This window comes from Geotrypetes seraphini, chromosome 6, assembly GCF_902459505.1.
Source record: "Geotrypetes seraphini chromosome 6, aGeoSer1.1, whole genome shotgun sequence".
Lineage (NCBI taxonomy): Eukaryota > Metazoa > Chordata > Amphibia > Gymnophiona > Dermophiidae > Geotrypetes > Geotrypetes seraphini.
The window spans coordinates 216,929,766-216,942,956 of NC_047089.1; the positions used below are offsets into that span (position 1 = coordinate 216,929,766).

Here is a 13,191-nt window from a genome sequence, read left to right on the forward strand (position 1 = left end):
ATACAATGGTTTACATGCAGTTTTCAACTAAAACAATAGAACGAGTAAGACAGAATAGAATCAGGTTGCATAAATTAAATTCCAAACAATGATGATCAATCCTGATTAAAAGGCTCAGTGAAACGGCATGTACCAATTGAAATGATATTGAATGATCCAGAAAGCATTAAAAGAGATGGAAAGAATATATGGAAAATTCATACAAACCAAGCAATGAGGATAACATTGGGGAAACTGAACTGGAAACTGAAGCCGAAGAAGAACCAGATATTTTAAAAGAAGTCATAGCAGTGTTTAAAGCTTTATCGAAAAAGAAGTCACCTGGGATTGATGGTATTCCAACTGAATTACCGGTAATAAAAGGCTAAGAAGGTGCTATCATGGCCCTCACTCGCCTGTGTCAACAGATTTGGAAGGAAAATAAATGGCCAACCGATTGGAGAAGATCATTGTTCATACCTATACTGAAGAAAGGTGATGCCAAGGACTGTAACAACTACAGAACAATTGCATTAATTCCACATGCCAGCAAAATATTGCTGAAAATAATACAATGAAGGCTCCAATCACACGTTGAGCAAGAACTACCTGAAGTTCAGGCTGGTTTTAGAAAAGGTCGAGGAACAAGAGACATTATTGCCAATGTTAGATGGATATTGGAGAAGAGCAAAGAATACCAAAAACCCCTATACCTTTGCTTCATCAGCTTTGTATCACAATAAACTATGGAGAACTCTAGTTCAAATGGGAACACCCAAACATATAACTTGGCTGATAGAGAGCTTACATGAAAATCAAGAAGCTGCTGTGAGAAATGAATACGGCAACACTGATTGGTTTTCAGTAAAACATGGCGTCAGGAAAGGATGCATCTTGTCACGTTTCAAGTTTATTAAGATTTGTTATCTACGCAATATCATATATTTCAATGCGTATAACAATTTAAAAAATAAAAATAAAAAAGGGGGAGGACAAAACAAGACATTGTATATTAATTATATACGTTCTAATACAAACTGGTACAAAAGGCAAGGCGATGAACTACAATCTTTAAAGAAAGAAAAAGAAACATTTAGGGAAGAACACATATGGTGGGAGCACATAAAAAGAAAACAAAGTAAAATAAAGAATAATTTGGCGACCTACTCATAAGATTCATTAAGGTCTAAAGATTTAGTACTTGGTAAGTTATGCTGTCTATGTTTTGAATGCGTCCTTTTTAAGGAGAGCTTGAATTTATCTAAATAAGGTTCATTACTTAGATATAATGGTAAATTGTTCCAAAGCTGGGGTGCTATGACCGAGAAAATGGTAGATCTCCTGGTCCCTATTATTTTTAGAGAAGGAATAGTTAATAAATGTTGTGTTGATCTGAGTGCCCTAAATGAAGAATACGGTATCAAAAGACGATCCAAAAATATCAGCACATGTGATTGTTGAATTTAAAAAGTTAACAGTATGATTTTAAAAGCTATTCTATGTGTGATTGGCAGCCAATGTGCAGCTTGTAAAAGTGGTGTAACGTGGTCATATTTTTTTGAATTTGTAATAATTTTTATTGCTGTATTTTGTATTATCTGTAGCCTTCTTATTTTGGGGGGGTTATGCCAAGGTATAAAGTATTGCAATAATCTAGCCTAGAAATGATTAATGAGTGGATTAGGATGTTGAGAGCTTCAGGTTTTAAAACTTTTGATAATGATCTGATGAGATGTAACTTATAAAAGCAATTTTTAACTACGAACTAATTTGGTTTTGATAAGAAAGTTCCTGATCTAGTGTTACTCCCAATATTTTTGTTGTAGTTACTATTTGGAGAGGGATGTTATTTAGGAGTATCTGTGATGAAAATTTAAGATCCTTTTTCCATGGGAAGAACATTACAGAAGATTTTGTTGCGTTTAAGGCCAACATATTGTCCTTAAGCCATTGGCTTATTGTTTTAACTTGTTATTTATAGTTATTATCTCCTTTGGGTCTGCTGAGTTTAAAGGGTACAGAAGTCGGATGTCATCCGCATATGCAAATGAGGAAAATCCAATAGACTGACTGAGGGTTAGGATATTAAATAAAAGTGGGAAAATAATCGAACCTTGCGGAATCCCGAAGGAATTAGTGAAGTTGTTAGATGATGAATTATTAAAGATGACTTTAGCTGAACGATCTTGAAAGTATGATTTAAACCAATTTAATACTTGGTCGGAAATGCCAGTTGAAGATAGTCTTTTGCTGAGTAGATGATGGTCTATGGTATCAAATGCCGCGGATAAGTCAAGTGAAACCATCTTCAGAAAAAAGCAAATTTGGAAGAAGAGTATCGGTTTCAAAGTTGATGGCTAAAATGTAAACACCTTGCGCTATGCTCATCACTAGCAGCAAAGAAGACATGCTGTATCTACTGAGAAAAGTCAAAGCCAAAAGTCATAACATAGAAAATGATATTTTGACCTTGAAAGTGATAGAAGATGTAAAGGATTTCAATCTCCTGAGCTCTTTTGTAAACAAAGAAGCAACTAGCAGGGAGGAAATACTCCACAGAATAGCACTTGGTCACTCTTCAATGAAGACTCTCGACAAAGTATTCAAAGGCAAGGAGGTAACACTCCAACGAAGATCAGACTTGTCCACGCACTCAATTTCTGGACACTACGGAAACAAGACAGAAAGAAGACTGACTCTTTTGAGCTTTGGTACTGAAGAAGGATTTTAGGCGTGCTGCGGACCACCAGAAGAACTAACAAATCGATTCTGGAAGAGATCAAATCTGCTATGTCACTCGAAGCCCTAATGATGAAGTTACGACTATCTTATTTTGGCCACACCATCAGAAGAGAGAGATCACTGGAGAAGGACATCATGTTTGGGAAGATTGAAGGAACCAGGTGAAGAAGGTGACCTGCAATCAGATGGCTGGACACGTTGAAAACAACCATGGGGATAACGCTAGAGGATCTTTCTGGGCTAGCACAAAACCGATTTCTTTTTAGATCCGCAATTCATCAAGCCTCTAGGACTCGAGCACAAGTCGATGGTACCTAACAACATCACCAACTGGATTGTAGTAGCCGGACCAGATATAAAAACGCTCCCTCCAGGGCGTGGCCAGCAATATAGGCAGCTGATGTGGGGAGCCAACACCTGTTGAGTGAGGCCATAAAACCAATAAATGAGTCACTGGATCAGTGAAATCTTCTAAATGCCAGTTAAAATCTCCTAAAATAGCATTCCACTTCAATTGTAGACAATGAGCTATTTGTTCCTTCAGAATGTCAATTGGCAAATCCTACCATCATAATAATACCATTGTCAAAAATACTAAAGGACCTGTTGGTTGTGCTGCAAATATAGACATCTCACCCACACAAAAACTGCTGTGCGCAGTCTGTGCACCATTTCTACCTCCCACCCAACATATGAACTCACCCTAGAGCTTTAAAATGATATCATGGGGAAAAAAAAGGCCTACATCCAGAGATTAATCTGTGAAGAAAAGAAAGGAGCATAGCACAATAGATTCAGAAAAGAGGTGTCTATGTACAGCTGTGTGCGCTGAGACCATATGTTAGCTCAACCTCTCTTGCCTCCCCTCTTTTCTGCTCTCTCTCTCTCACACACACACACAGGCACGCATACACATTTTGATATAAACAGATCTGTCTGCCAGACATGCCATGCCTTAAAATAGCTCGTCAGCACTGTGGCTCTTGAAAGCTCTGCAAACAACAGAACTCAACTCCGTGGATTTCCCTGCAACAGACACACACCCTGAAGGAGGTAAGGCATTTGAGGGGGGGGGGGGATGACACAGCCTCTGCCTACTGCACTGCAGAATCTCCGAGCTCTGCCAGGATTCACACACTCAGTCCTTTTCCTCCAAACATGTCTTTCGTTCACAGCACGCCACAAGCTGCTGGTCTAGAGGGCGTGGGCACAGAGCACGACGTACAAAACTTGCACTCACACCATGAGCTGGGGGCTGGCAAAGCACAAACATTATAACAAATGCACCAGGAGCTGCAGAGAGAGGAGTGTGGTGGGCAGAGCCCTAGAGCACGGAATACGCACACACCACGAGCTGCAGGCCAGCAAGAACTGTTCCCAAAGCAAAATGCTGCTCTAGGTGTAGGGCAAACAGGACATTTGCCCCCAAGCACCCTTGTGATGAGGGATGGCAATAACCAATGGTCGCCACTCACCAGAGCAGGAGGAGATAGGAGAGAAAATATGAGCCTGTAGCCCATGACGCTCTTGGGGGGGGGGGAAGAGGGAGGAGATGCAGCTTACATGCACTCCACCCCCAGCTAAACCACCCCAAAGACTGAGAATGAGGCCCACTACCACAATTTTTATAGCGCTGAAAGTTGTACATTTAACATGCAATAGAGAAGACTGTCCCTGTTTGGAAGAGCTTAAAATCTAATTTGGACAGACAGACATGACATATAGGGGTTGAAGAGTTTTTTTGCAAACAGAATGATAGCGTGGACATAAGTAGTTTTACGGTAAGTGGGAGTTAGGAGTTGAAAGCAGCCTCGAAAAAAATGGGCCTTTAGCTTGGATTTAAATACTGCTAGAGGGCTAGAGAAGCCTGTGGCTCAGGTAGTCTGTTCCATGCATATAGGGTTACTAGATTGTAGTTGACTAATATCTGGACCCATAGCCCCGCCCTGTTCCACCCAGCCCCACCGTTATGCCCACATCATGGCCCCCCCAGCCCTGCCCCCTCAACCTGTTCTTGTCTTGAGGGATGGCATCGCACGCATCCACAAATGCACGGATGCCGTCCCAACGCGGTTCCAAAGAAGAAGCTTTTCAAAACCCAGACAAAGTGCCGGGTTTTGAAAAGCCTCCAGAAGCCTGGACATACCCTCTAAAAAGAGGACATGTCCGGGTAAATCTGGACGTCTTGTAACCCTACATGCATATGGCGCAGCAAGCTAGAAGGGACGGAATCTGGTGTTGGCAGTGGAGGAGAAGGGTACAGACAGGAGTAGGATTACCAGACGTCTGAGAAAACCCGGACAGACTTTCCAAAACCCAGTAGTTTGTCTGTGTTTTGGAAAGCCCCAACCTCCGGCTGTGTCTGGAGGGCCTCCGAGCATGCATGGATGACGTCACACACATCTGCACATGCTCGGATGCGGCCCAGAAGGTCCGATGCGGCCCAGAGGTCGGAGAAGAAAGACGAGGCTTTGAGGGGGGCTGAAGGTGGAACAAGGCGGGACTTGGGGGCAAAATGGGGCGGGGCCATGTGTCCAGGTTTCTAGAGCAGAAAATCCAGTAACCCTAGATAGGAGGGACTTGCCCAATGAATGGAGTTCAGGGGAGGGGGAGCATAGGGGACCAACCAGAAAAGGCACTACTGACAAGTCTCAGCTAGGACACCACCTGCTCCAGAGCACACACCATTCGGACACAAGATACACTCAAAAAGCACCAGGAACATTCACAGGTAGCTAAACCTTTCATACAGATCTCTGGAGAAGAGTGTGGGGTAGTATGTTTGTATCTGGGTATAGGATCTGTGTCTGTATTTTAGGGTTACCAGATGTCTGGATTTACTCTTTTTAGAGGACTGTCCAGGCATCCGGATGGCTTTTCAAGACCCGGCACTTCATCTGGGTTTTGAAAAAGCTTTGAGCTTGGGACGGTGTCTGGAGGGCATCTGTACATGTGCAGATATGACGTGCGTGCATGCGGGTGACATCTAGTCTAGATGCTCTCCAAACGCGGCCCATAGAGGCGAGGTTTGTGTGGGGCTGGGGTTGGGGGATGGAACGAGGCAGGGCTGTGGGTGGGATGGGGTTGGGCTATAGGCAGAACAAGGTGGAATGGGGGACGGAACAGGACAGGCCCACGTGTCCTCTTTTTGCCCAGCAAGAATCTGGTAACCCTAGTGTATCTTAGTTTAGAGCAGGGGCTATCAACCCATTCTTTGGGACACATCTAGCCTGGTGGATTTTTCAGGATATCCACAGTGAATATACATGACATAAATTTGAATGCAAATCTATCTCATGCATATTCATTTGGGCATTCTGAAAACCTTACCAATGGGGTGTGTCCTGAGAACTCTATTTTAAGGCAAAGTGTATGTTTATCTGGGATATGGGTAAGGTGACCATACGTCCCGTTTTGAACGGGACCGTCCTGTTTTTGGATCCCCTGTCTCGTTGTCCCCACACACAGCTTCGGAACGCCGAAATGTCCCGTTTTCAGGGACAGCGTCCCGAAGCTATGGGCAGGGACAATGGGACAGGCGATCGCTTCCTGTCCCTCCCTACTGCACAAAAAAAAAATAAAAAAGCCTCCATCCAGTGCCCAATTCAAACCCTCCCTTCCGCCCCCCCCTCCCCCGGTCCGCCACCGTTGCTGCCCTCTTACCTCCCTGCTGCTGCTGCTAATCACCGCCCAGAAGCCTTCTTCTCGACATCAATTCTGACATCTGAGAGGACGTTCTGGGCCAGCCAGGCAGCGATTGGCTGGCCCGGAACGTCCTCTCCGACGTCAGAATTGACATCAGGAAGAAGGCTTCTGGGTGGCGATTAAGAGCAGCAGCAGGGAGGTAAGAGGGCAGCAGCGGCGACAGACCGGGGCGAGGGTTTAAATCGAGTGCTGGAGGGAGTCTTTTTTTTTTTTGTGAGGGAGGGAGGTAAGCAGGCAGGCTGGCTTCAGGGGTGGGGGTGGGACAAAGTCTGGAAGGCAGTGAGGGGGACATGGGAAGGAGGCACTGGGGGCACTAAGGACATAGGAATGGGCACTAAGGACATGCGAAGGAGGCACTGAAGGCACTAAGGACATAGGGAAGGAAGGAGGGAGGGAATAGAAAGGGACAATTGTTGGGACTGAGTGCAGAAAAAAAGAAATTTGAAAGAAAGGATACACAGTCAGAAGGTAACGCAACCAGAGACTCATGAAATCACCAGACAGCAAAGGTAGGAAAAATGGTTTTATTTTCAATTTAGTGATCAAAATGTGTCAATTTTGAGAATTTATATCTGCTGTCTGTATTTTGCACTATATTTGTCTCTTTTTCTATAGTTACTGAGGTGACATTGCATGTTTTAAAGTTATCTGCCTTGACATCTTTGAAACACCCCCAAATATAAATGATAATTAACATTTTCTCTGCGTATAGTGTGCTTTGTAGTTTTTTAAAATTTTATGGTTACCGTTATGAATTAATAAGATATTATGTATACATGAAAAATGAATGGAAGAAATTGGGGGCGGGATTGGGGGAGGGACTGACAATTAATAGATGTCTCCTTTTGATGAAAAAAATAAATGCTCACGTTAGATATGGGGGAATGTAGTGTTTATGGGTGTATGATTACAACTAGGGCATCTGAAAGTACCTCAGGCCTAATGGTGGAGGAAAGGAGAATAATCCAGATCTGGGAGGAGTTTATTTATTTATTTTTATTATTTATATTCTGCATATCCTACAATTCTGTGGATTACAAATTATTCAGGTACTCAAGCATTTTCTCCCTATCTGTCCCAGCGGGCTCCCACTTTATCGAATGTACCTGGGGCACTGGGGGATTAAGTGACTTGCCCAGAGCCACAAGGAGAAGTGCGGGATTTGAATCCACACCCCCAGGATGCTGGGGCTGTAGGTCTAACCATTGCCCCACACACTTCCCTATGTGTATGTGTATGTGTGTGTGTGGGGGGGGGGGGGGGGGGTTCATTCAGACAGAGAGGGAGAGGAGTTTAATTCTGTGTTTCTGTCCTCAGGATCTATATCTGTCTGAAGCTTTGTGCTCCCCAGCGGAATGAGTTCTGGAGCCCAGTTCCATGGCTTTTATATCCAGGTTGTCCGGAAGAAGATCTCACTCCCCCAGCCGCAGTTCCTCGGAGGCCTCCAACCCTCCTGTCCTTAGTGTCTTTGAGCTGGAGCGACTGCTGTACACAGGGAAGACGGCCTGTAACCATGCCGATGAAGTCTGGCCCAGCCTCTATCTGGGTGACCAGTATGTAACCAGCACTACAGTATCAGGAAGAGAGAGGGAGCAGGAGACATGGAAAGGGACATGTTAGAGAGCAAGGGAGGTTGGTGCACAGGGCAGGGGTGTCCAGCAGTGTGCTCCCCAGTGCATTCTTCCCTGCTGCCCCAATATTACCATGCCCCACTCCCACCCCGTCCCTTTTCACATCACGCCAGCTGAGCCTGCCTTCTGACCTTACTTCCTGGTCCTGCGAACAGGAAGTGATGGCAGAGTGAGGGACGAGGCCGACGTGAGCAGTGCGTAGGACAGCCTGCTGACTGCCGGTGAAGATGTGAAGAGGTACTCAGAGGGTGCCCTTCAGAGACCCGGGCTGGGTGCAAGTGAGACACTACACTTCAAACAGGAACAAGGCAAGTGCCCTGGCAGTGGGCAGACTGTTTACCCCACCTCTCCTTCTTTCTCAGGGACATTGCTGCAGATCGTCGGGAATTATCTCGGCTGGGAATCACTCACATACTGAATGCATCCCACAGCAAGTGGAGAGGAGGTCCTGAGTACTACGAGGGCATGCGCATCACTTATCAGGGCATTGAGGCTCAAGACTCTCCCACTTTTGACATGAGTGTCCACTTCTACCCAGCTGCTGACTTCATTCACAAGGCCCTGAGAGAGAGTGGAGGTATGACACACCCTATAACATTGAGGATGGCTCTTTAGCACAGGCGCCCAACTTCCTTTCTGCCCCTTACTCCCACCACTCAGATGACTGTAAAGTGGGGCCTGATTTTTATACACTTCTCCCTCCCTATTCGCGGGGGTTAGGGGCAGAGCCGGCCCGCGAATAGGGAAAAATCGTGAATAATTTTGGCCGGCTCTGACTCACCCCCGGACCTTACCTGGTGGTCTAGCGATGACACGGGGCAGAAGTGATTTTCCTACACTCCTGCCCCGTGCAGAGCCATGCTGCTGAGTTCCTGTGGTCTCACGAGACTACAACAGGAACTCCCTGTTGTAATCTCGTGAGACCACGGGAGCTCACAGCACGGCTCTGCATGGGGCAGGAGTGTAGAAAGAGCGCTCTTGCCCCACGTCACCGCTAGACCACCAGGTAAGGTCCATGCTCTGATCGCCCTCATGCCACCTCCGATCGCTCCCCCGCCACCTCTGATCGCCCCCTCTGCCTCTGATTGCCCCCCCCCCCGCCTCTGGTGACCTCCCTCCGCCTTTGATCACCCCCTCCCGCCGTCTCTGATCGCCTCCCTCCAAGTCCCAGGGCCATTTTTTCTCAAGGGCCTGGGGAAAAAAACGTGGATAATCGAAGGGACTTGTCAACCCATCTGCCCCTCTGCTGTAACAGGAGGAGGCCAAGCCCAAAACTTTATGAAAAGGGTCTCTGGGGCAGTACCGTCAGGGTTCTGCAGAGCTCTATGAAAATAATGAGATTACTTTTTTTTTTTAAATCTTTATTAGTTTTCAATTATTAACCATGCAATACAATGAATTTGAACATAAACGAATCAAACAAAAGCACTTTAAATATATAAATATTTCCAAAAACAAACATTTTCACAAGCCTTCCTCCCTTTAACCAATGAAAATAGAACCACATGTATAATTTCAATAGAATAGATATAATGAATAATGATTATGTTTTCCCATCTCCCTCCCTCCCACCCTGGATGTGTAAGAAGGTCAGATAAAAAGAAAAGGTACATGACAGCTATTGTGACTCAATAAATGATGTCAATGGGCTCCACACCCTTTTAAACTAATAAGATTACTGATTGCCTTGCATTCTGGATGCAAAAGGGGGATAGCCATTAGAGAATGACACGGTGACAAAATTCATCACCGTTCCCGTCCCCGCGGATAACCGCGGGAAATAATCCCATGTCATTTTCTAGCGTCTATTTCAACCTCAGTCCTTCTACACCAGCATTCTTCAAAGCAAAGCTTGCGGGTCAGTGGTTGTGGCCATTCATACTCTGATTCTTATGTGAGCCAAGGATAATAAAGCCATTGTGACATCACTGATGTGATTGGCTCTTAGGCTCTGGTGGAATGAGGCATTATGACATCACAATATCTGCTCTGGATACCAGAGACTGTCATTCTGTAGTGTCTATCTCAACCTCAGTCCTTCTACACCAGCATTCTTCAAAGCAAAGCTTGCGGGTCAATGGTTGTGCCCAATTATACTCTGGTTCTTTCCTCTCTCCTTAAAGAATGACATGAAGATGGTTTCCCGCGGGGACGGGAACGGTGATGAATTTTGTCACCGTGTCATTCTCTAATAGCCATCCTGTACACTGTAATGAAGGTTAGCCATGTCATATGACCAGTGGGTCTGCCATTGATTACTTCAGCATATATGACCTTTAACTTGTGACAATGTAGAGGGCTCACAGCGTCTCTCGTGTTTTTTTCTTCTTCAGGCAAGATCTTGGTGCACTGTGCTGTAGGGGTCAGCAGGTCAGCGACACTGGTGCTAGCCTATCTTATGATCCACCACCATATGGCCTTGGTGGAGGCCATCAAAACTGTGAAAGATCACCGGGGAATCATCCCCAACCGGGGATTTCTGCGCCAGCTGGTGGCTCTGGACAACTCCCTGCGGCTCAAGAGAAACATGTAACCATTACAGACCTTCCAAGAGATGTTCACTGCTCCGTGTGTAATATAACAGCAGCATAGATAATTTTATATCATACAAATATAATCCCAGATATAATAAATAGTATGCCCATATACTGCACAGGAAAACAACCATAGAACTTAATAGGAATTTTCTAGAAATCCTGCTGTTTCAAGACTGGGCTGAAATCCCCAGCACGGATCCATTTCTGTTCTAGTTTGCTGCCATGTGGTGAAAGCTGCATGGGTTAATGGTCAAACGTTTATTAATTTTGAGGACAATAAACAGACAGGAATCAAAATGAATGGCCAAAGTGCAACTTGTTTTTCCAGTCAGACCTTTATGAGGTAAGGAGGAAAGGGAGAACGACTTGTTTAATGGGCAGCACCAGTTGTGCTGTTGGTGCAGAATATGTCCTTTTCCTCTATTCAGCTCTCAGGTTTCTTGTTTTTACATCCAGTTTTCAGGGAGGGAGGCAGTGGCATAGGAAGTGCCCGGGGGCAGTGTCACCCTCCCCTGTGCCCCCACTCCTTCCGCGCCCTCCCCGCTCCTTCCTGCCTCCCATTCCACACTTGTGCTCTCCCTCCCCACCCCCACGTACCTCTACATCTTCGCCAGCATGAGTGGCTTCAGCAGCATGCTCTTCGCGCCGGCGTTGGGTTTTCCTCTGATGTCACTTCCTGATCCCCCCCCCCCGACCTGGAAGTGATTCCAAGGGGAAACCAGGCTGGCACGAGTAACAGGCAGAAGATGCTTGTGCTAACGACAGTAATACAAAGGTATGGGGTGGGGAGGGAGGGATGGCGCAACAAAGAAGAGTCAGCGCCCCCACCGACTCGGCGCCCGGGGCGGTCCACACCCCCCTTATTACACCACTTGTGCATGTGGGGGGGGGAGGGAGAGGGCAGGCTACTGTACAAAACTGTGAGAGTACTGAGATTGCAAGCTGATTTGATCATGTGTATCTTATTTCATTCTGTTAAAGCACTTTTCAGCGTCAGATTCAGTCTTCTGGAAATTTGTGCTGGACTGTGGCTCCTTACTACTATTAATCATTTCTATAGTGCTGCTAGGTGTACGCAGCACTGTACACATTATATGCAGGTACTATCTCTGTCCCTAACGGGCTCACAATCTAAGTTTTTGTACCTGGGGCAATGGAGGTGCCAAGCGACCTGCCCAGGGTAGCTGCAGGGTAGCTGCAGGAAGCTGCAGTGGGTGCTGTAGAAATTCTGACATTTTTCTACACCCTCCTGCTCAAGCTCTTTTGGATTACAGTCTTATATCAGATAGACACTGGGGGGGGGATTTTTATAACTAGGTGGCCCCTTTAAGGTGTCCTGAAGCCACGTGGTGAGAGGCCTATTCTAACCCAGATTCTGTTATAGAACAATAACACAACCCGGCAACAGTGTTCTAACAGTTGCATGACCGCAGTTACAACAGACGTAGGCCTGGCATACTGGTGGTTGCTCCTCCCATGCATCGCCCACTTGAATACCCCTTTTCATTTACACATTATACCACTTACACACTTACACTGTTCCCTCTAAGCTGAGCAGGAATCCTCCACCTACAATGCTGCCAATAGGTGGTGCTGTTTCACTATCACATTTTCAATAGTGAGATACAGACAAGCTCTGCAGGACTCCAGGGAACCTGCCTGCCTCTAGCCACTCAAAATACAATACTGAAATAATAACATCCCCCCCCCCCCCACACACACACACTGGCAGCAATGCATAAGAACATAAAAATAGCCTTACTAGATCAGAACAATGTTCCATGTAGCCCAGTATTCCTTCTTCATGGAGGCCAATCCAAATACCTGGCAAAAACCCAAATAGTAGCAGCATTTCATGCCATCGATCCAGGCCAAGCAGTAGCTTCTCCCATGTCTGCCTCAACAGTAGTTTATGGACTTTTCCTCCAGGATCTAGTCCAAACCTTTTTTAAAACCAGCTACATTAACCGCTCTTACCATATCCTCCAGTAATGCGTTCCACAGCTTAACTATTCTCTGAGTGAAAAAATATTTCCTCCTATTGGTTTTAAAGGTATTACTCTGTAACTTCATAGAGTGTCCCCTAGTCTTTGTAAATCTTGATGCAGTGAAAAATCGATCCACTCAGGATTTTGTAGACTTCAATCATCTCTCCCCTCAGCCGTCTCTTTTCCAAGCTGAAGAAACCTAACCTCTTTAGTCTTTCCTCATATGAGAGGAGTTCCATCCACTTTATGATCTTGGTCCCTCTTCTTTGAACCTTTTCTAGTGCCGTTATTTATATATATATATATATTTTTTTTAGATAAGGAGACCAGAACTGATTGCAGTTGGAGGACTTCTGCTCATTTTAAAGCGAACAGTGCACACACCCCTTATCAAATAGCACTTAGGGCTAGATTCACTAAGCAAACCGATCATGTACCGATCAGTTTGCGACCCTGGCCCGATTCACTAACCTCTCCTGCAATCCGCTTCCAATCCCTGCAAATGAGGAGAACTGCATGCTAAATAGGTAGGGATGCGATTCTCTAAACAAATTTCCCGATCCGATTGGGCTGGCCGATCAACCCAAAAAGCGACTGCTGGGGACCAGT

The 13,191-nt window shown here is 45.6% G+C and overlaps 1 protein-coding gene across 4 annotated transcripts in view; it reads left to right on the forward strand.

Annotated features, from left to right (window-relative positions):
- DUSP26 (dual specificity phosphatase 26) overlaps positions 1-11,472 on the forward strand; it is a 38,962-nt gene extending 27,490 nt beyond the window's left edge. For 2 of the 4 annotated variants that reach the window (XM_033950164.1, XM_033950165.1), the window contains exons 3-5: positions 7,744-7,979; positions 8,420-8,634; positions 10,391-11,472. In XM_033950164.1, the coding sequence (XP_033806055.1) occupies positions 7,804-7,979; positions 8,420-8,634; positions 10,391-10,590 (591 nt within the window). In that variant the 5' untranslated portion in view covers positions 7,744-7,803 and the 3' untranslated portion in view covers positions 10,591-11,472. Of the gene's footprint in view, positions 1-3,602; positions 3,775-6,873; positions 6,936-7,743; positions 7,980-8,419; positions 8,635-10,390 lie in introns of those variants that run through there. The other 2 variants (XM_033950161.1, XM_033950163.1) reach the window with 2 other exon arrangements.
- Positions 11,473-13,191: the final 1,719 nt, after the last annotated feature.